Source organism: Nerophis ophidion, linkage group LG17 (genome assembly GCF_033978795.1).
Source record: "Nerophis ophidion isolate RoL-2023_Sa linkage group LG17, RoL_Noph_v1.0, whole genome shotgun sequence".
NCBI classification, from domain to species: Eukaryota; Metazoa; Chordata; class Actinopteri; order Syngnathiformes; family Syngnathidae; genus Nerophis; species Nerophis ophidion.
Window position 1 is genome coordinate 8,693,991 of NC_084627.1, and position 23,397 is coordinate 8,717,387.

The 23,397-nt window shown below is 41.1% G+C and overlaps 1 protein-coding gene across 3 annotated transcripts in view; it reads left to right on the forward strand.

Annotated features, from left to right (window-relative positions):
* pi4kaa (phosphatidylinositol 4-kinase, catalytic, alpha a) overlaps positions 1-23,397 on the forward strand; it is an 83,264-nt gene that overhangs the window by 5,858 nt on the left and 54,009 nt on the right. For all 3 annotated transcript variants that reach the window (XM_061876119.1, XM_061876117.1, XM_061876118.1), the window contains exons 2-18: positions 2,901-3,017; positions 3,087-3,180; positions 4,839-4,927; positions 4,991-5,063; positions 5,141-5,403; positions 5,467-5,533; positions 9,161-9,309; positions 9,387-9,452; positions 9,530-9,626; positions 9,712-9,903; positions 9,982-10,082; positions 10,153-10,412; positions 10,480-10,575; positions 14,545-14,728; positions 14,795-14,895; positions 15,027-15,195; positions 19,732-19,782. In XM_061876119.1, the coding sequence (XP_061732103.1) occupies positions 2,901-3,017; positions 3,087-3,180; positions 4,839-4,927; positions 4,991-5,063; positions 5,141-5,403; positions 5,467-5,533; positions 9,161-9,309; positions 9,387-9,452; positions 9,530-9,626; positions 9,712-9,903; positions 9,982-10,082; positions 10,153-10,412; positions 10,480-10,575; positions 14,545-14,728; positions 14,795-14,895; positions 15,027-15,195; positions 19,732-19,782 (2,169 nt within the window). The remainder of the gene's footprint in view (positions 1-2,900; positions 3,018-3,086; positions 3,181-4,838; positions 4,928-4,990; positions 5,064-5,140; positions 5,404-5,466; positions 5,534-9,160; positions 9,310-9,386; positions 9,453-9,529; positions 9,627-9,711; positions 9,904-9,981; positions 10,083-10,152; positions 10,413-10,479; positions 10,576-14,544; positions 14,729-14,794; positions 14,896-15,026; positions 15,196-19,731; positions 19,783-23,397) is intronic.

A 23,397-nucleotide genomic window follows, 5' to 3' on the forward strand; every position in this document is an offset into this window, starting at 1 on the left:
TAAGTAGTAAAACCCTAAAGTCACATCTTAAGTGCACAGGAAGCCAGTGCAGGTGAGCCAGTATAGGTATATATGTATGTATATATGTATATAAAGGTATATACAGTATAGGTATATATGTATGTATATATGTATATAAAGGTATATACAGTATAGGTATATATGTATGTATATATGTATATAAAGGTATATACAGTATAGGTATATATGTATGTATATAAAGGTATATACAGTACAGGCGTAATGTGATCAAACTTTCTTGTTCTTGTCAAAAGTCTAGCAGCCGCATTTTTTACCAACTGTAATCTTTTAATGCTAGACATGGGGAGACCCGAAAATAATACGTTACAGTAGTCGAAGCGAGACGTAACAAACGCATGGATAATGATCTCAGCGTCTTTAGTGGACAGAATGGAGCGAATTTTAGCGATATTACGGAGATGAAAGAAGGCCGTTTTAGTAACGCTTTTAATGTGTGCCTCAAAGGAGAGAGTTGGGTCGAAGATAATACCCAGATTCTTTACCGTGTCGCCTTGTTTAATTGTTTGGTTGTCAAATGTTAGAGTTGTATTATTAAATAGAGTTCGGTGTCTAGCAGGACCGATAATCAGCATTTACGTTTTTTTGGCGTTGAGTTGCAAAAAGTTAGCGGTCATCCATTGTTTAATTTCATTAAGACACGCCTCCAGCTGACTACAATCCGGCGTGTTGGTCAGCTTTAGGGGCATGTAGAGTTGGGGTTACTGGGGTTATTTCTTCGAACTGCAACCATGGTGAACTATATCCCGTGTAATATTACTGACGCTACGTTGCTTATTAATGCCGGAGCTCTTTTAACACTTTGTTTAACGTGCCGGCGGAAACGGAACTGCCCGTAACCATAGCAACCGGAAACCATAGCAACCGAAGCCATAGCAACGGTTAAACAACTTAAAGAAACACATTTTACCTTTCCAAACGACACATACGAAATAGAAATAAATAATAATAATTAAACCCTTAACAGAAACGATCTCCTATTTGTAGAACTAAAGGAACAATTACATAAATATGCAAACGTTCAGAACAGTTAATATGTAGCATGAAAAATGCAGATGGCCTTAAAACGCCACAACACTCAGTCACCGTATGTACAGGTAAGTACCCAAAATAAAGACTTGACATAAATATAAATTCAATCGGATCAGAAACAGTGGAGGAAACGGGATTAAAACTCGATGCTAACCTCCCATAGAAAATACATGGGTACGGCTAGTAGCTATTATTATCAAACAAATTCACTTACCAACTCGGCTTAATATCTTAACATCGCCACACTCTCTCGTGCCAACTCGGCCCTGATGGTCGGCACCTATAAGTTTACAATTATTTGTAAAATCTTGGACGGTTGTTTTTACTAGGGATGCACCGAAATGAAAATTTGTGGCCGAAGCTGAAGCCGAATAAATTTTAAACGCTTGGCCGAAGGCCGTATACCGAATAATGAATGCAGTTTTTCACAATTTTTTTTATATTGCATAAATAGGCTAGAATAAATATTTAGACATGTGTTTCAAATAAAGTATTTTTTTATTGAATATTGACATTTTTTAAATATTCCAGTAGCCTTTGCTTTTCAAAGAAAGCACAAAGTTTTTCATTTATATTAGGCCTTCAAACAAAACATGCATTCCAAAAAAAAATAAAGTGCATTAAAGTGGATAAACCCACAACAAATGAATTATTGTCCTTTTGGCAAATGTCTGCTTAGCCACAGTAGATATGCTAATAATGTAAACAGAAGGCTCAAGTAAATCTCAATTAAGTGTGTGCTTGTAACCTCATACACTTATACAGGTAGCCTACACAACAGGCTAATAATGTAAACAGAAGGCTCAAGTAAATCTCAATTAAGTGTGTGCTTGTAACCTCATACACTTAGACAGGTACACAACATATCCCAACGTCACTGCACGTTGGTTGATTGCGTCACCGCGTCAAAAAATTGCGTCAAACGCCACTATTCGGCCTTGTTTTTAACTCATTCCACCGAAGGCCGAATGTGGCTTTTTTTGCCATATTCGGCCGAATATATTCGGTTACCGATTAATCGGTGCATCCCTAGTTTTTACGATATGCAGGCAAACGACAACTTTAAAACATACCGCACCTGGCAGCCATCTTGGAACGCTGGATTATATAGAGCACGATAGGCTGCAGCGGGTCATGTGAGCGCCTGTGTTAAACTCGCGAGATTAAACGTGGAAAGGGCGCAGGTAATATGAGGGGATGCCATGACAGGAAATATGGCTTATTTCCCACCCGTGTTACACACTGGTGACGTGACGAGTTTGACCCGGCGGTAAACCGAGGCATGCGCTAATTATTTTGCTAAACAAGTTTGACCCGACAGTAATTCTAAGCATGCGCTAATTCTAAGCATGCGCTAATTATTTTGCAAAACGTGTTTGACCCGGCGGTAAAACGAGGGATGCGGATAACATTCAAGGAAATGCGGTATGTGACTTGTGGATTATTCCATATTTTTCAGAGTGGATCGTGTGTCAGTAAGGGTAACAGGACTGAGGGAAAACCCAGGGATGTCACTGATGTCTGAATTTGAACTAGAATGAGCATATAACGGCTTTTAAATGATGGTTTCATAATAAAGTCACATTTTTGAAAGCAGGGAACAGGCAACATGTGTTATTTTTCCAGTATTGAAGGTAGTTTTAAATTGCAATGATTAAATATGTGAACAGATCAATGTGGGGGACACTTTTGCAAGATAAAAAAGATCGTTATTTAAGTTGATTTAATCGTACATTTGTAATACATTTTATTTCCTGCGAACACAAATGGCACCGTCAAGGTGGAATGACTTACAATGTTCAACATAATGTCACAATTTGCAATCATAGGTGCAGAAGTTGCAATGCATGTGTCCCGTGGATGTGAGAGGAGTGTTTCAGCTGGATGAGAGGCGGCGTGATGCTGTGGTCGCTCTGGGCATCTTCTTGGTGGAGTCCAACCTGCAGGTGACGTCCGCTGCCTTCTTTTCCTTCATTGTGACACAAAAGCGCTAACACCGCACACTCGCCTTGCAGCACAAGGATGCAATTGTCCCGTACCTTCTCGGACTTCTCAGGGGACTTCCTCGAGTTCAGTGGATTGAGGAGAGCTCGGAGCGGAAAGGACGAGGTAACAGTGACCCGAGCGTTTTTTTTTCTACTGTCAAGAGTTTTATGTTTAACTGAGATTAAGTACCATATTTTCCGGACTACAAGGTGCACATAAAAATCCTTTCATTTTCTCAAAACTCGACATTGCGCCTTATAAACTGGTGCGCCTGATGTATGGAATAATGCTGGTTTTGATTGCTGACCTCCAAGCAGTTTTATTTGGTACATGGTGAAATGACAAGTGTGACCAGTAGATGGCAGTCAAACATAAGAGATACGTGTAGACTGCAATATGACTCAAGTAAACATCACGAACATTTTATAATAATAATAATACATTTTATTTGTAAGTGCGCCTTATAACCTGGTGCGCCTAATGTATGGAATAATGCTGGTTTTGATTGCTGACCTCCAGGCAATTTTATTTGGTATATGGTGAAATGATAAGTGTGACCAGTAGATGGCAGTCAAACATAAGAGATACGTGTAGACTGCAATATGACTCAAGTAAACATCACCAACATTTTATAATAATAATAATAATACATTTTATTTTTAAAAAGCACTTAACATTGAGCAAAGAACATCAAAGTGCTGCAGTGTATTACAAAAAAAATTAAATAATAAGATAATAAAATAAATAAAATATAAAAATTAGAACAGCCTAATAGCTAGAACAAGTATGCATATATTTATAAAAAGGCTTTTTTACAAAGAAGGGTTTTAAGTCTTTTTTTAAAAGCATCCACAGTCTGAGGTGCCCTCAGGTAGTCAGGGAGAGGGTTCCACAGACTGGAAGCAGCGGAACAGAAAGCCTGGTCTCCCATAGTTTATATTTTATATGTTCCATCCAAAATATAGAACATTACACACTGCGCTCAAAAATCCTTTAAAATGTTTTAGTAGTGGTGAAATTTGTCCTCTGCATTTGACCCATCACCTTGATCACCCCCTGGGAGGTGAGGGAAGCAGTGGGAAGCAGTGGTGCCACGCCCGGGAATCATTTATGGTGATTTAACCCCAATTCCAACCCTTGATGCTGAGTGCCAAGCAGGGAGGCAATGGGTCCCATTTTTTTTATAGTCTTTGGTATAACTCGGCCGGGGTTTGAACTCCCAACCTACCGATCTCAGGGCGGACACTCTAACCACTAGGCCACTGAACGGCGCATCCTGAAGCGACTGTCAGAAAGCGGCTTGGAGATGATGTATAAAACATCATCTATGCAACATTTTGACCAAAGAACCACTTTTACGTTTAGAAAAAAATAATAATAATATGACTCTTTAATGCGTCCTATAATCCAGTGCGCCTTATATATGAAAATAGACCGTTCATCAGCAGTGCGCCTTATAATCCGGTGCGCCTTATATATGAAAAAAGATTGAAAATAGACCGTTCATCGGCAGTGCGCCTTATAATCCGGTGCGCCTTATATATGAAAAAAGATCGAAAATAGACCGTTCATCGGCAGTGCGCCTTATAATCCGGTGCGCCTTATATATGAAAAAAGATCGAAAATAGACCGTTCATCGGCAGTGCGCCTTATAATCCGGTGTGCCTTATGGTCCGGAAAATACGTACTAGTCCAGATTTGTATCCACAACCTGCTAGCAATGCTAAGCACTTTTCCACCGTTCCTCTTATGAATGTTTCCCAACCTTTCCCTCTCCGCAGTAATACTTCCTGTTGCGGAAAACTTCACCTTCTGTCTAGTGACGCTCCTGTCGGACGTCGCCCAACGCGATGAATCCATGCGTGAACAGGTCTTAGTTTGTGTGTTGTTTACCTTCCAGTTCCTATTATTTACTGTATTTGCACTTTGTCAGATTCTGGAGACCATTATGGATGTCATGCAGGTCCTGCAGGAGGTCTGCAAGGATTCTGAATCTCATGATAAAGGTGCGTGACGTACTTCCTGTTCTTCAGCCAATCGTGGTCATTCACTTTTATGTTGCTCCTATTTTCCTTACCCTAAGAGTACTTGTGTCGCTACACGGTTCCCACCCTGCTGGGCGTGGCCAGAGCTTTCGGCAGATACAGCAACACAGACGAGCCGCTGCTGTCCAAGCTCTTCCCTCGGCCGGTGGGCCCGCCTCTGGCCTGCGTGGACGACGGCGACGCGGCTCGCCGGCGCTCCTTCAACGACTTCCGCTCCATCCTGCCCAGCTCCTTCCTCACCGTGTGCCAGGCGGACACGCTGAGGCGTAAGAGCTCCTCCGTGTCATCCGTGTCTCAGCAGGTATGTGACCTCGCTCGGCGGACGTGTTGTCCAGATCTCCTCACATTCAGCCTTTGTCGTCAGGCCAGTCCGGAGAGGACGGGACTAACACCGAGCTCCCCCGCTGATCCCTCAACACCTTACTTTGAAGGTAAGAAAGAGGTGTGCACCATGAAGGAGCGTGTGCTTTGTGGTTACTGGTTCAAATTGAGGCAGAGGTGGTACAATCCTGACCATGTGCCAGAATTTTAACGCGAAAAAATAGTAGTTTTTTTTTTTATTTACAGTAATGCGTTGTAAAGAACACCATTAAATGTATTTGTGGGAGTAGATACCTAGCGGGCCCACTGACAGACACTTCACTGAAGCCAAGCGTGCAGGTTTTAACAAGGTTTTAATAATCAATTGTTGGAATCAATCAATCAATCGATCAATGTTTATTTATATAGCCCCAAATCACAAATGTCTCAAAGGACTGCACAAATCATTACGACTACGACATCCTCGGAAGAACCCACAAAAGGGCAAGGAAAACTCTCACCCAGTGGGTAGGGACAATGCTGACTATGATAAACCTTGGAGAGGACCTCAGATGTGGGCAACCCCCCCTCCCCCTGTAGGGGACCGAAAGCAATGGATGTCGAGCGAGTCTAACATGATACTGTGAAAGTTCAATCCATAGTGGCTCCAACACAGCCGCGAGAGTCCAGTTCAAAGCGGATCCAAGACAGCAGCGAGAGTCCCGTCCACAGGAGACCATCTCAAGCGGAGGCGGATCAGCAGCGTAGAGATGTCCCCAACCGATACACAGGCGAGCGGTCCATCCTGGGTCCCGACGAGCGGTCCATCCTGCGTCTCGACTCTGGACAGCCAGTACTTCATCCATGGTCATCGGACCGGACCCCCTCCGCAAGGGAGGGGGGGACATAGGAGAAAAAAGAAAAGAAGCGGCAGATCAACTGGTCTAAAAAGGAGCTCTATTTAAAGGCTAGAGTATACAGATGAGTTTTAAGGTGAGACTTAAATGCTTCTACTGAGGTGGAATCTCGAACTGTTACCGGGAGGACATTCCAGAGTACTGGAGCCCGAACGGAAAACGCGTCCGTATCCCTCCTTCTCTGCTCCCGGCCGCTCACAGTTAAAGACAACAGATGATTAGATTACCACGTACCACCTGTGAAATCGAATCACCTGCCAGCTGTGTCTCGCCGTCAGCACATGCCCCGCCCCTATCCGATGGTGCCCCGCCCTCAACACCATTGACAGAGGCGGTGACCTTTGCTTCTGCGGGCGCGCTGATCACACTCTCCCTCCACAGTATTGTCATTTTTATTAATTTGATGGGTAATTTGCTGTAAAATCATAAATCAAGCAAATATTTATTTTTATTCAGACACATTTTTTTTAGAAAGTATGATAATATTATGTACTATTTGTTGCAATATTGGATGCTATTAAAGTTCTGTCAAAAGGAAAAATATCCATTATATTTAGTTAGAAAATATTAAGTACTTTATTGACACATTATTTCCATGTGTTCGCTTGCGGGCCAGATAAAATGATGTTGCGGGCCAGATCTGGCCCCGGGGCCTTGAGTTTGGTATGCGTGGCCTAAGCGCTTGTGTGGTGGGGCCACTTTTGCTTGAGACACTCACAGATGACTTTGAAGCAGCCTTCAAGCGCTCTGTGGACAAAACCGTCCACATGTTGTCACCACTGTGAATTATTACATTTTAACTGCCTGTTACGTTAATTTCTCTGCTCTGTTTCACCTGGACTCTTGACTTTTCCCCTGGTGAGATTGCTTTTTAAAGTAGTGGCTGATATCTGCAACGATAAAAAAGATAAACTTTTCTCTTACTGTCAGGTTCAAACACTGATGACAAGAAGCAAGGAATCATGCAGAGACAGAGTTAAATTTTGCTCAATGAGGAGAGACATATTGGGCTGTACACTTAGTTACAGTTCCAACCTACGCTTTAAGGTACAGTCCCAAGTGCTCCTCTATTTATTTGGGAGGTACCTGGTTACATCACTGAGGCTGCTTCTGAAGAAAGGGGGATAATTAGACACACAGTTAGACACAATAAATGATTATTCATGAAATGGAAATGTCCTGACACTAGTGATATCGCCCTGTCTCTGCTTTGTCTGCATCAAGGCACTCGAGGTTCGCCCTTGGCAGTCAGTAGGCCGGGTCTGGACACAAACACTGATACGAGACGACTCGCAACCTCGGATTGCAAGTTGTCCCTTTGCACGGATAGAAAAGTACATCTTCAGCACAATTGATAATAACTATAGCAACAGCCTTTAAGCATAAGAGTTGTGTGATAATTTACACATAATTATTCTAACACTGACACGGAGGAAACTTTTTTTTAATTAAACACGACATGCTTGTAATGCTTTCTTGGGGTAACTCCTTTTGGTTGACCTTGTAGCAGTCAATCTGTACCATCATGAAACTCTACCTGATCCTATGCAAACTTCTAATAAATTCTTCAATCCATCGATGTATTATAATTAGTCAGAAAAAGTTGGAACACTACTAGTTACAAGAACAAGAAAGTTTGATCACATTACGCCTGTACTGGCTCACCTGCACTGGCTTCCTGTGCACTTAAAATGTGACTTTAAGGTTTTACTACTTACGTATAAAATACTACACGGTCTAGCTCCATCCTATCTTGCCGATTGTATTGTACCATATGTCCCGGCAAGAAATCTGCGTTCAAAGGACTCCGGCTTATTAGTGATTCCCAAAGCCCAAAAAAAGTCTGCGGGCTGTAGAGCTTTTTCATTTCGGGCTCCAGTACTCTGGAATGCCCTCCCGGTAACAGTTCGAGATGCCACCTCAGTAGAAGCATTTAAGTCTCACCTTAAAACTCATTTGTATACTCTAGCCTTTAAATAGACTTCCTTTTTAGACCAGTTGATCTGCCGTTTCTTTTCCTTTTCTTCTATGTCCCACTCTCCTTTGTGGAGGGAGTCCGGTCCGATCCGGTGGCCATGTACTGCTCGCCTGTGTATCGGCTGGGGACATCTCTGCGCTGCTGATCCGCCTCCGCTTGGGATGGTTTCTTGCTGGCTCCGCTGTGAACGGGACTCTCGCTGCTGTGTTGGATCCTCTTTGGACTGGACTCTCGCGACTGTGTTGGATCCATTATGGATTGAACTTTCACAGTATCATGTTAGACCCGCTCGACATCCATTGCTTTCCTCCTCTCCAAGGTTCTCATAGTCATCATTGTCACCGACGTCCCACTGGGTGTGAGTTTTCCTTGCCCTTATGTGGGCCTACCGAGGATGTCGTAGTGGTTTGTGCAGCCCTTTGAGACACTAGTGATTTAGGGCTATATAAGTAAACATTGATTGATTGATTGATTGATAGTTGTGTTCACATACCAGAGACAAAGTGTTCACAGCTCAGTCTGGAGTGTTCTGTGGGAGTGCAGTGATCCCTCCGTATCATGCTCTGTGTGGCAGAAATCCACTTGTCACGGCGGTCAGTTTTGTGCACCAAGTAGCGGGAAAAAACACGATTCCTATGTTTCTTCTTCGGTCGTTGCTTCAGGTCTTTCCGGTGCACTGCTGTTGATATAGCACTTCTACAGTGGCGCAATGCTGCAACTGCAGTTAAAATACGTCGCTGCCGCACAGGGACATCAATGTATATATAGTATCAGTCGCTCAGGCTGGAGGCGGCACAAAATTAGCTGTAGGCGGCCGCCACACATTTTTGAACGCGGGAAAAACCCTGGTGTTTGTGCTTCAGGCTCCTACCTTCCTGACGGCAGCTCAGTGGACCCCAACTACTACTTCTCCACCATCAGCTCCAGCTTCTCCGTGTCGCCCCTCTTCACCGGCAGCAGCTCTGGAGAGTTCCACGTCCCCCTGGACATGCTCAGACAACTTCTCCAAATGGTCAGCATGCGCCTCGTGGCACCGCGCACCATGTCCGTGTGTCACGTGTGTCACAGTCACTGGTTGTTCTTCAACAGGGCGAACAAGTTGTCTCGGAATCCTTTTTAAAGTCACTGGATGAAACCTTGGCAGAACTGATAGAGGTAAGACCACTACTGATATCATTAACATTGTGGTCGCTAGAAAGTTGCAATGAACTTGGATATATTTTGTTTTGAAGCAAAGTCCTGGTCTTCATCTGTACTACAAGACCTTCAGTGACACCCTGTACGTGGCCATATTTAAAATGCTCAGAGACACCCTGTACAACTTGAAAGGTACAATAGGTCGACCTCCACCGCTGTTCTTCTTCATCTGATCCACCTCCTGCTGTGAAGGCCTGTCACTCATTCTCTCATGCAGACCTCCAGACGGACTTTGTCAAGGAGGTGCACGACTTTGTGCTGGAGCAGTTCAGCAGCAGCCAGTCGGAGCTGCAGAGGATCCTGCATGACGTGGAGTACCTGCAGAGCGAGCTGAGCCCGCTCAAGCTTCGCTGCCAGGCCAACGCCGCCTGCGTGGACCTCATGGTGTGGGCTGTCACCGAGGAGCAGGGTGAGCCTTCACGTCATACTTTACCCACTATTTCATGAAACAAAACATCTTTTTTTTCTCCTTGCTCTCCTTCTGCAGGAGCGGAGAACCTTTGCAGCAAACTCTCGGAGAAGCTGCAGTCCAAAACCTCCAGTAAAGTCATCATCGCTCACATGCCCCTCCTCATCTGCTGCCTTCAGGTACCCAACCTCTCCCCCCTTTTTCAAAAATCCTCCCACTCTATCCACACAAGCCCAATTTTCTGTCCAGGGCTTAGGTCGCCTGTGTGAGCGCTTCCCGGTGGTGGCCCACTCCGTAACCACGTCGCTGAGAGACTTCCTGGTGGTGCCCTCTCCAGTCCTGGTCAAGCTATACAAATACCACAGCCACTGCGCGCCAGTGAGCGGTGAGATAAAGATCCACGTGACCAACGAGCACTCCCAGTCCACCCTCAACACCAACCCCAACAAGAAGAGCCAGCCCTCCATGTATGAACAGCTGAGGGACATCTCCATAGATAACATCTGCAGGTGAGGGCCACACACACACAAACACACACACAATAATCTATGCAACATCTCAACTCCTATCTCTCAGGTGTCTAAAGGCGGGGCTGACTATGGATAACGTCATCGTGGAAGCTTTCCTGGCGAGTCTGTCCAATCGACTCTACATCTCACAGGAAAATGACAAGTGGGTGAATTTAAAGCAGTTCTTTGACATCGTCTCACTTAGCGTATTTTTCGGACTATAAGTCACAGTTTTTTTCATAGTTTGGCCGGGGGGTGCGACATATACTCCAGAGCTGCTTATGACTTAGACTTAGACTTCCTTTTTATTGTCATTCAAATTTGAACTTTACAGCACAGGATAGAACGAAATTCCGTTACATAAGCTCTTGGTAGTGCAGGATAAAAAAAGCAATAAGGTGCATATATAATTAAATACATATATATAAATAATATATATATATATATATATAAAATAAATAAATGGATTACTGTACAGATAAATATATTGCACTTTTTCACATGCGTCCACGTTTATGGATGTATGTTATATTGTCTTATTTATTCCAGCGAGTTAATCCATTTTGGGGGAGTTGAGGGGATTATTTAATTATGATGCGTTCAAGAGTCTTACGGCCTAAGGGAAGAAGCTGCTACAGAACCTAGGGGTTCTGCTTCGGAGGCTGCGGAACCTCTTTCTAGAGTCCAGCAGTGAAAACAGTGCTATGTGTGAAATTATTAACACATTACCGTAAAATATCAAATAATATTATTTTTCTCATTCGCGGAAGAGACAAAGAAAATGTCAGCAATCGTCACACACATGTCAACCAATAAGAATTCGGCGCGGGAGGGTCATGGCAGAATTGCATTGTGGGTCATGGAATGCTAACTGCTATATGCTATATGCTACTGCCGTAGCTATTAAGATGGATAATTTCATCTTTGGCGGTAACTTATAAAAACTGAAAAGGGCTGAACAAAAATGGCACCGAAAAGGAGATCATGTAGTGCAGATTACAAACTGGACGTAGTGAAATATGCAGCAGAAAAGGACAAGAGGAAGCGGCGCATACCTTTGGAGTTGGTAGAGTTGTTTAGAAGCGACAGCAAGGAAGACGATTTCATGGGATTTAGCGATTAGGAGTGACGGATAGTTTGGTAAAGGTATAGCATGTTCTATATGTTATAGTTATTTGAATGACTCTTACCATAATATGTTAGGTTAACATAGCAGTTGGTTATTTATGCCTCATATAACCTACACTTATTCAGCCTGTTGTTCACTATTCTTTATTTATTTGAAATTGCCCTTCAAATGTCTATTCTTGGTGTTGGATTTTATCAAATCAATTTCCCCCAAAAATGCGACTTATACTCCAGTGCGATTTATGTATGTTTTTTTCCTTCTTTATTGTGCATTTTCGGCCGGTGCGACATAAACTCCGGAGCGACTTATAATCTGGAAAATACGTTAATTTAAGTGCTAAATATACAGTACAGGCCAAAAGTTTGGACACAACTGATGGTCCCAAACCCATTGATAAAGCAAGGAATTCCACTAATTAACCCTGATAAGGCACACCTTTGAAGTGAAAACCATGTCAGGTGACTACCTCTTGAAGCTCATGGAGAGAATGCCAAGAATGTGCAAAGCAGTAATTAGAGCAGAGGGTGGCTATTTAAAAAAAAAAACTATAATACAAAATATGTTTTCAGTTATTTCACCTTTTTTCTGTTAAGTACATAACTCCACATGTGTTCATTCATAGTTTTGATGTGACAATCTACAATGTAAATAGTCATGAAAATAAAGAAAACACATTGAATGAGAAGAAGGTGTGTCCAAACTTTTGGCCTATACTGTATATAATATAATATATTAATTGAAAAAAACTATGAACGGCCTGTATTTGCATGCACGTTGCAAATGCATAATGTAATTAAAACACTTACAAAAGTTTTATGCTTTGAGCTAAGATGTATTGTACCAATAAATGTGAGGATTTTTGCATTTGATTAACAAACCTTTTATGAAATTGCATTTGACACAAAAGGCACACATTCTATTGTAGTAAAATAAGTGTAACAGATTATAACAATTCCAACAGAAAAACGGAATTGTATGCTTTTTTATACTGCTATTCTTATCTACATTATTTTTAATATTATTACAAGTATTTCACTTGTTATGGTTTATTTGTTAATAAAAAAATATACGCAGTACAAGCAAAAATTTTGGACACACCTTTGCATTCAATTTGTTTTTCTTTATTTTAATGACTATTTACTTTGTAGATCAGGGTTCGGGAACCTTTTTGGTTGAGAGAGCCATGAAAGCTAAATATTTTAAAATGTATTTCCGTGAGAGCTATAGAATAGTTTTTGTAACACTGAATATAACTAAATGCCTGCATTTTTTTAGTAAGTCCAACATTTTTAGACTATTGTAGGTCTCTTGTTATTTTTAATTAACATTGTTATTCTGAAGCTAACCAATAATAAATAAAATACTTCTTACCATGAATGCAACTTCTTGAACAGGTGTGGTAGAAAACAGATATTTTGACACTGTGATTACCAACGTAATTTGGTAGGTAGGTATTGTTATTGTCCAAGAACAACAAAACTTTGTTAATTGACTGATTGATTTGATTTGACAAACAAACAGTGTTAGGTTCACAGAACAGCTATGGGGAAAAAACTATAGAGCAAAGCATATATACGTATTACAACATACAACTCCAGACTTGCAACATAGGGGAGAGAGTGGGGGCTACAGTGGCGGGCTGCAGCTCTTCAGCCACCGCCCAGCCGTCCATCACCTCTCAGGGATTCGCGTCAAGGGGGTTGGATGAATTATTCATTACTTATCGTGTTAAGCAATGTCTGCTAAATTTTTCTTGAGCACCAGATGCAGACATCAAAAGAGCCACATCTGGCTCGAGAGCCATAGGTTCCTTACCCCTGTTGTAGATTGTCACATCAAAACTATGAATGAACACATGTGGAGTTATGTACTTAACAAAAAAAGGGGAAATAACCGAAAACATGTTTTGTATTCTAGTTGCTTCAAAATAGCCAACCTCTGCTCTGATTACTGCTTTGCACACTCTTGGCATTCTCTTGATGAGCTTCAAGCACACCTGTGAAGTGAAAACCATTTCAGGCGACTACCCCTTGAAGCTCATGGAGAGAATGCCAAGAGTGTGCAAAGCAATAATCAGTGCAAAGGGTGGCTATTTTGAAGAAACTAGAATATAAAACATGTTTTCAGTTCTTTCACATTTTTTTGTTAACATTCATAGTTTTGATGTGACAAGCTACAATGTGAATAGTCATGGAAATAAAGAAAACACATTAAATGAGAAAGTGTGTCCAAACTGTGGGCCTGTACTGTATATATATTTAAAGTTGAGTTTTGGTGGTATCAATCAATCAATGTTTATTTATATAGCCCCAAATCACAAATGTCTCAAAGGACTGCACAAATCATTACGACTACAACATCCTCGGAAGAACCCACAAAAGGGCAAGGAAAACTCACACCCAGTGGGCAGGGAGAATTCACATCCAGTGGGACGCCAGTGACAATGCTGACTATGAGAAACCTTGGAGAGGACCTCAGATGTGGGCAACCCCCCCCCTCTAGAGGACCGAAAGCAATGGATGTCGAGCGGGTCTAACATGATACTGTGAAAGTTCAATCCATAGTGGCTCCAAGACAGCAGTGAGAGTCCCGTCCACAGGAAACCATCTCAAGCGGATCAGCAGCGTAGAGATGTCCCCAACCGATACAGGCGAGCGGTCCATCCTGGGTCCCGACGAGCGGTCCATCCTGGGTCTCGACTCTGGACAGTCAGTACTTCATCCATGGTCATCGGACCGGACCCCCTCCACAAGGGAGGGGGGGACATAGGAGAAAAAAAAGAAGCGGCAGATCAACTGGTCTAAAAAGGAGGTCTATTTAAAGGCTAGAGTATACAGATGAGTTTTAAGATGAAACTTAAATGTATGATAAATACTCATCTTTTCAAATGAATGAATAATCATGTAAATAATTGTAATTACAATGTCGATCAAAATAATCGCAATGAAAACTTTTGCCATAATCATCCAGCCCTGATCTCACTAGTCCTTCCGTGTCGCTCAGGGATGCTCACTTGATCCCGGACCACACCATCCGGGCGCTGGGTCACATCGCCGTGGCCCTGCGAGACACGCCGAGAGTGATGGAGCCCATCCTGCAGATCCTGCAGCAGAAGTTCTGCCAGCCTCCTTCTCAACTAGACGTGCTCATCGTGGACCAGCTGGGCTGCATGGTCATCACTGGCAACGTAAGCCTTCCCCGCCGGCCCGAACCAAAAAGATAACCGGCTAATTTGACGGTGGTGTCCCCGCAGCAATACATCTACCAGGAAGTGTGGAATTTATTCCAGCAGATCAGCGTGAAGGCCAGCTCCATGGTCTACTCCACCAAGGACTACAAGGACCACGGCTACAGGTCGGTGTCCTTCTCCGCAGCCCTTACACACTCACTAGCTATTAACCTTCTCTGCTCTGCGTACATTTCGCCACACCTCGTGTGTGTGTGTGTGTGACAGTCGTTGGTACTTTAACTTTTAACTTCAACAGACACTGCTCGCTGGCAGTCATCAACGCTCTGGGCAACATAGCAGCCAACATGCAGTCCGAGCAGATGGTGGACGAGCTGCTGGTCAACCTGCTGGAGCTCTTTGTCCAGCTGGGCCTGGAGGGGAAGAGGGCCAGCGAGCGGGCGGCAGACAAAGGCCCGGCTCTGAAGGTCCAGTACAATTGACTATGTAATAAGTATTATTAAAAAAATTGCTTAATGTAAGGCACATAACCCAAAGAGCAATCCAACACAACACTAGAAGACTATCTTATGCTGTAAAACAGGGGCGTCAAACTCGTTTTCATTGGGGGCCACATGGCAGTTATGACTGCCCTCAGAGAGCCACTTGTAACAGTGAATGCTGTATTTCCTTGAATTGCCGCAGGGTATATGGTATGTGCCTGCCTAGAATTACTGCCGGGTCAAACTCGTTTCGCAAAATAATTAGCGCATGCTTAGTATTACCACCGGCTCAGGATTATTTGTTTCCCAAAATATTATTTTTATTAGCGCATGTCTAGAATTTTCGCCGGGTCAAAATCGTTTCGCCAAATAATTAGCATATGCCTAGAATTTCCGCCAGGTCAAACTCGTCCCGTCACGAGTGACACTTCACCTGTCATGTTTTTTAAAATGGAGAAGGCTGATTTCAATCATTTGAAATCGCATAAAGGGAAGAAGATTAAGAGCTATTCAGTAGGATTTAAGGTCCAAGCTATTGAATATGCTAAAAAGAACAGTAAGCAGTTAGGTTTTATTAATATACCGTAGCTGCGTGTGTCAAATATGAGTCATTAAATGAGTCCCGCCTCCTGGTGGTAGAGGGCGCTAGTGATCCTTCTTGCGACTACTCGGCTGCAGAAGAAGTGACAAGAAGCAGCAAGAGTGAGCAGCGTGTGTTTATATTTTCCTCTCGCTTGCACTTTTAACATGGAGGATTACATATCTAAAATAAAACCGTTTTCTAAACTTGACTTTCAATCAAAGCAGGAAGTAATAAAGGAAGATCTCCATCGAGACAGAGAGACTTTTAAAACTGAAAATAGATAAGGAAGAGTTATCGATGCTTTTGATCAGAAGGAGCTGTGCATGCACTTCATTTATAAGTAAAGGTAAGACCATAATAATGTTTTTTTTATTAAATGTGCTTTTCATGATGGTATTCTTACATCACACTCAAATTTTTAAGCGCAGGCCTAAATTTACCGCATGCCTTTGGTAAGTGCTGGAGTGAGAAGAGGTTTTAAATTAATTAGCGCCCCGGCGGCAATTCCAGGAAATACGGTAATATATTCATTATAAACTGCTTCATTACACAATTATTTATTATGTATTTTTACGTACACTGTAAGAAATATATGTTGATTTTAGAGTAAAGTTTAGCTGCAAAAATTTTACCATAAAATGTACCATGTATACTGCACATGTAAATGGAAAAACAGTACCACTGTTTTACTGTAAAATCTGCGGTCGTTGTATTACTGTAAATGGAAGAAGAATATTACACATTTTATTGTTTTGTGTTTTTACAGTAAAATTCTGGCAAGTGAGCTACCAGTTTTTCACCGAAAAATTATTTTCACGTTGTACAATTTGAGGGATAAGTTGCTTCAAAATCACGAGTGAAGCAGATATTTAAGTACTTATTTAGATGTTTGGAATGTCTGATGATAAAATATTTTTTGCAATATTAGATTAAGTTTAAAATATGAAATTGTATACAGTACATGTATTTTTTTAGAATAGAATGGAATAAAATATATCTTTATTGTCATTGTACATTGTACAACGAAATTTTAAGCAAAAACGAATTTTGTGCAAATTCATAATAACACATAAATACATAGATTAAAAAAATACATAAAATACATGAAAACACCAAGCACACAGCTCACATGTCTTTTGTTCAGCGACACTATTCCTCTCAGGTAAAAAGTGTTCTTAAATCTGTTAGTCCGTCATTTTATTGTCCTTATCTCCTGCCTGAGGGCAGCAGTTCAACAAGTTTATGTCCAGGGTGAACATCAATGTGCTTGCCAGTAAAATATGTCCAATAGTGGATTATTCCAATTTACTGGAATGTTGGGTCTTGTAGCACCGAAGCGGCATAGGTACATCGATCCAGGCATATTAGCTGAGAATGAAGAAGGATTACTATTTGAAATCCTCTTGTAGCTGCTGCTGGATAGGCAGAGCCAGGGAGGAGCCGGGAGGCGGAGTTGGAGGCGGAGCTTGGCCCTATTTGTATTGATTTGCACTCCAGCTCCGCCTCCCGGCTCCTCCCTGGCTCTGCCTATCCAGCAGCAGCTACAAGAGGATTTCAAATTGTAATCTTTTTTCATTCTCAGCTAATATGCCTGGATCGATGTACCTATGCCGCTTCGGTGCTACAAGACCCAACATTCCAGAAAATTGGAATAATCCACTATTGGACATATTTTACTGGCAAGCACAACATTGTGTTGATGAAGTGATTATCAATGTTCTTGTGTTGATGAAGTGATTATCAATGTTATGCTTGCCAGTAAAATATGTCTTGGACCGGTCCAATAGTGGATTATTCCAATTTTCTGGAATGTTGGGTCTTGTAGCACCGAAGCGGCATAGGTACATCGATCCAGGCATATTTGCTGAGAATGAAGAAAGATTACTATTTGAAATCCTCTTGTAGCTGCTGTTGGATAGGCGGAGCCGGGGCAGAGCCAGGGAGGAGCCAGGAGGCGGAGCTGGAGGCGGAGCTTGGCCCTATTTGTATTGATTTGCACTCCAGAAAATTGGAATAATCCACTATTGGACATATTTTACTGGCAAGCACAACATTGTGTTGATGAAGTGATTATCAATGTTATGCTTGCCAGTAAAATATGTTTTGGACCGGTCCAATAGTGGATTATTCCAATTTTCTGGAATGTTGGGTCTTGTAGCACCGAAGCGGCATAGGTACATCAATCCAGGCATATTTGTTTTTTGCTGTCAAAATAGAAAGTTCAATCCACTTCATTTGTATAGCATATTTAAACAACATAAATGTTTCCAAAGTGCTGCACAACAATATTAAAAACAATATACAGTTGACTACATTTAGAAACAAATAGACGCATGGTAATTCCACTTAATGAGGTGGCGGGCCAGATATTGCCCCCGGGCTTTAAGTTTGACACGTGCTGTAAAATATACACTCAATCAATCAATCAATGTTTACTTATATAGCCCTAAATCACTAGTGTCTCAAAGGGCTGCACAAACCACCACGACATCCTCTGTAGGCCCACATAAGGGCAAGGAAAACTCACACCCAGTGGGACATCGGTGACAATGATGACTATGAGAACCTTAGAGAGGAGGAAAGCAATGGATGTCGAGCGGGTCTAACATGATACTGTGAAAGTTCAATCCACAATGGATCCAACACAGTCGCAAGAGTCCAGTCCAAAGCGGGTCCAACACAGCAGCGAGAGTCCCGTTCACAGCGGAGCCAGCAGGAAACCATCCAGATCAGCAGCGCAGAGATGTCCCCAGCCGATACATAGGCAAGCAGTACATGGCCACCGGATCGGACCGGACCCCTCCACAAGGGAGAGTGGGACATAGAAGAAAAAGAAAAGAAACAGCAGATCAACTGGTCTAAAAAGGGAGTCTATTTAAAGGCTAGAGTATACAGATGAGTTTTAAGGTGAGACTTAAATGCTTCTACTGAGGTGGCATCTCGAACTGTTACCGGGAGGGCATTCCAGAGTACTGGAGCCCGAACGGAAAACGCTCTATAGCCCGCAGACTTTTTTTGGGCTCTAGGAATCACTAATAAGCCGGAGTCTTTTGAACGCAGATTTTTTGCCGGGACATATGGTACAATACAATCGGCAAGATAGGATGGAGCTAGACCGTGTAGTATTTTATACGTAAGTAGTAAAACCTTAAAGTCACATCTTAAGTGCACAGGAAGCCAGTGCAGGTGAGCCAGTACAGGTATATATGTATGTATATATGTATATAAAGGTATATACAGTACAGGCGTAATGTGATCAAACTTTCTTGTTCTTGTCAAAAGTCTAGCAGCCGCATTTTGTACCAACTGTAATCTTTTAATGCTAGACATGGGGAGACCCGAAAATAATACGTTACAGTAATCGAGGCGAGACGTAACAAACGCATGGATAATGATCTCGGCGTCTTTAGTGGACAGAATGGAGCGAATTTTAGCGATATTACGGAGATGAAAGAAGGCCGTTTTAGTAACGCTTTTAATGTGTGCCTCAAAGGAGAGAGTTGGGTCGAAGATAATACCCAGATTCTTTACCGTGTCGCCTTGTTTAATTGTTTGGTTGTCAAATGTTAAAGTTGTATTATTAAATAGAGGTCGGTGTCTAGCAGGACCGATAATAAGCATTTCCGTTTTTTTGGCATTAAGTTGCAAAAAGTTAGCGGACATCCCTTGTTTAATTTCATTAAGACACGCCTCCAGCTGACTACAATCCGGCGTGTTGGTCAGCTTTAGGGGCATGTAGAGTTGGGTGTCATCAGCATAACAGTGAAAGCTAACACCGTATTTGCGTATGATGTCACCTAGCGGCAGCATGTAGATGCTGAAGAGTGCAGGGCCAAGGACCAGCGTTAATTATTGTATTTCTTGTTGAAATGTTATGGACTATATGAATTGTTTTTGTGTGCCTGTGTGTGTGTGTGTGTGTGTGTGTGTGTGTGTAGGCATCGAGCAGTGCTGGCAACCTCGGGGTTCTCATTCCTGTCATTGCAGTGGTGAGATATTAGAATATTGTTCATAGTCGTTAGGTGTTGCTGATTGTTTATTGAAATAATTGTTTCTAATATTTTATTCAACAAATTAAAACGGTATGGCATCAGAACTGGGTAAAAAGCTACATAACAAACAGGAAGCAATATGTGGACAAATTTACACCGCTAAATATAGATGAAAGTCCAAAAAATGTAAAGGTTTGTTTATTCCAGCAATTAGATTCACTAAGTGAAACTGATATATGACAGGCTCATAACATGCAACTCAAGATATTTCAAGACTTTTTTGATATGATTTGGATGATCATGGCTTACAGCTTAATTTAAAATTTCAGAAACATTTTGGGTTTCTAAAAAGTGTAAACGCGAAATCAAAATGATAAAAAAATAAAAGCTTTACAAATCCCACTTTGTACGTAATGATTAGAGATGTCCAATAATGGCTTTTTTGCCAATATTCCGATATTGTCCAACTTAATTACAGATTCTGATATCAACCGATACCAATATATACAGTGGTGGAATTAACACATTTTTATGCCTAATTTTGTTGCGATGCCCCGCTGGATGCTTAAACAATGTAACAAGGTTTCCCCAAATAAATCAACTGAAGTTATGGAAAAAAGTGCCAACATGGCACTGCCATATTTGTTATTGAAGTCACAAAGTGCATTATTTTTTTTAACATGCCTCAAAACAGCAGTTTGGAATTTGGGACATGCTCTCCCTGAGAGAGCATGAGGAGGTTGAGGTGTATATTGTAGCGTCACCGAACAGTAAGTGCTGCAAGGGGTTCTGGGTATTTGTTCTGTTGTGTTTATGTTGTGTTACGGTGCGGATGTTCTCCCGAAATGTGTTCGTCATTCTTGTTTGGTGTGGGTTCACAGTGTGGCGCATATTTGTAACAGTGTTAAAGTTGTTTATACGGCCACCCTCAGTGTGACCTGTATGGCTGTTGACCATTCTTGTGTGTGTGAAAAGCCGTAGATATTATGTTATTGGGCCGGCATGCAAAGGCAGTGCCTTTAAAGTTTATTGGCGCTCTGTACTTCTTGTCCGTCTACCACTCTGTACAGCAGCGTTTTAGAAGTCATAAATTTAACTTTTTGAAACCGGCATAGCTCGGTTGGTAGAGTGGCCGTGCCATCAACTTGAGGGTTGCAGGTTCGATTCCCGCTTCCGCCATCCTAGTTACTGCCGTTGTGTCCTTGGGCAAGACACTTTACCCACCTGCTCCCAGTGCCACCCACACTGCTTTAAATGTAACTTAGATATTGGGTTTCACTATGTAAAGCGCTTTGAGTCACTAGAGAAAAGCGCTATATAAATATAATTCACTTCACTTCACTTCACATCGATAATTTCCGATATTACATTTTAAAGCTTTTATCGGCTGATAATATCAGCAGTCCGATATTATCGGACATCTCTAGTAATGATCATATTTTAGTTTCACATTTGAAGTTGAATCGCTGAAATAAATGGACTTTTACACAATATATTTTTTTACTTTCACCTGTATATCTCTATCTGGGACCAAAACTTTTCAGTCTCTAAACAATTGTGTTTTGTACAGAAGAGGACACACAAAGGCTACTACAAATAATAACCAAAGAAATGAACAAATCAAAAAGATAGTTTGACACAAACTGACTATCCATGAATCTCAGTAAAACTATAAAGCTATTCAGTAACAGCAGAAGAAAAAGTCAAACACACACAAATAGAGGATTGACAGTGTAAAAAAAAAATCAAATTTTTAGATGCAAAAATAGATGATAAAATGAACTGGAAATCGCATATAAAATATAGAACTTAGGGTATGAATAAAGCTAAATAGTAGGGCTGCGCACCTTTGGGTGTCCCACAAGTCGATTCAGTATCGATTCTTGGGGTCACGATTCGATTCAAAAACTGTTTCATTCCCGATTTAAAAGGATCCTGTATTCATTCAATACATAGATTTCAGCAGGATATACTCCAGTTTGCTGACATGCAAGCAGAGTAGTAGATTTTTTAAAAAGCTTTTATAATTGTAAAGGACAATGTTTTATCAACTGATTGCAATAATGTAAATTTGTTTTAACTATTAAATGAACCAAAAATATGACTTATTTTATTTTTGTTAAAACATTGGACACAGTGTGTTGTCAAGCTTATGAGATGCCATGCAAGTGTAAGCCACTGTGACACTATTGTTATTTATTTATAAATATCTAATGATAATGTCAACGAGGGATTTTTAATCACTGCTATGCTGAAATTATAACTAATAATAATACTGTTGTTGATAATATTCATTTTTGTTTCACTACTTTTGGTTTGTTCTGTGTGGTGTTTGTGTCTCCTCTCAATTGCTCTGTTTATTGCAGTTCTGAGTGTTGCTGGCTCAGGTTTGGTTTTGGATTTGGATTGCATTGTTATGGTATTGCTGTGTAGTAGTTTGTTGGATTGATTAAAAAAAAAAAAATTGATTTTTTAAAAATGAGAATTGATTCTGAATTGAACAACGTGAGAATTGCGATTCAAATTCGAATCGATTTTTTCCCCACACCCCTACTAAATATGGAGTGGACCAAAAAAACTTAAATTTTCTCTAATGCTTGCCAGATCTCGCATATCTGAGTTATAACTATGACTGTAAAAGTACAATTTATTCACTAACTGTGGTCATTTAGAATAATACATAATGTTGGGTATAGAGGTTCTGAAACCCTTTATTTATTGAATAAAAAATATATATCATTCAATGATTAGGTGCAATTGCAAACAGCTAAAACCATGCACAATGCAAACTATAACCTGCTATCTAAGAATGTACAGCAATTCTTCTCAACAAAAGAGGAGAAATGTAAACCTAGGGAAAAAACTAATACAAAACGTGTCTGCACGCACAACCCTTAAAACCTTTAGGATGCCACTATGTGGAATTCAATTATGGAATACAGGGTTCGGGAACCTTTTTGGCTGAGAGAGCCATGAAAGCCAAATATTTAAAAACGTATTTCCGTGAGAGCCATATAATATTTTTTTAACATTAAATACAACTAAATGCCTGCATTTTTAGGTAAGACCAACATTTTTAGAGTATATAAGTCTCTTGTTCTTTTGGATAACTTTGTTATTCTGAAGTTAACCAATAATAAATAAAATACTCCTTACCATTAATTCGACTTCTAGAAAACGGATGGATGGATTAAAATACATGAGAATGTTCTACTTTTTGACTGTTATTTTCAACACTGACTACAAGCGGAATTATTCATTACTTATGGTGTTAAGCAATGTCAACTAAGATTTATCTGAGAGCCAGATGCAGTCATCAAAAGAGCCACATCTGGCTCGAGAGCCATAGGTTCCTTAACCCTGATATAATAGATTAGGTAAAAATACTAATTTGATTCAGTTTAAGAAACTGTTCGAACTCAGTGTTTACAAAGAGGAAGAACCCTGATAAACATTTTAAACTTTATTATGCATTTGATCATCTTTTTCATCTAATTATTTGAATTTTTTTGTGAATTATATTTATATAGCGCTTTTCTCAAGTGACTCAAAGCGCTTTACATAGTGACACCCAATATCTAAGTTACATTTAAACCAGTGTGGGTGGCACTG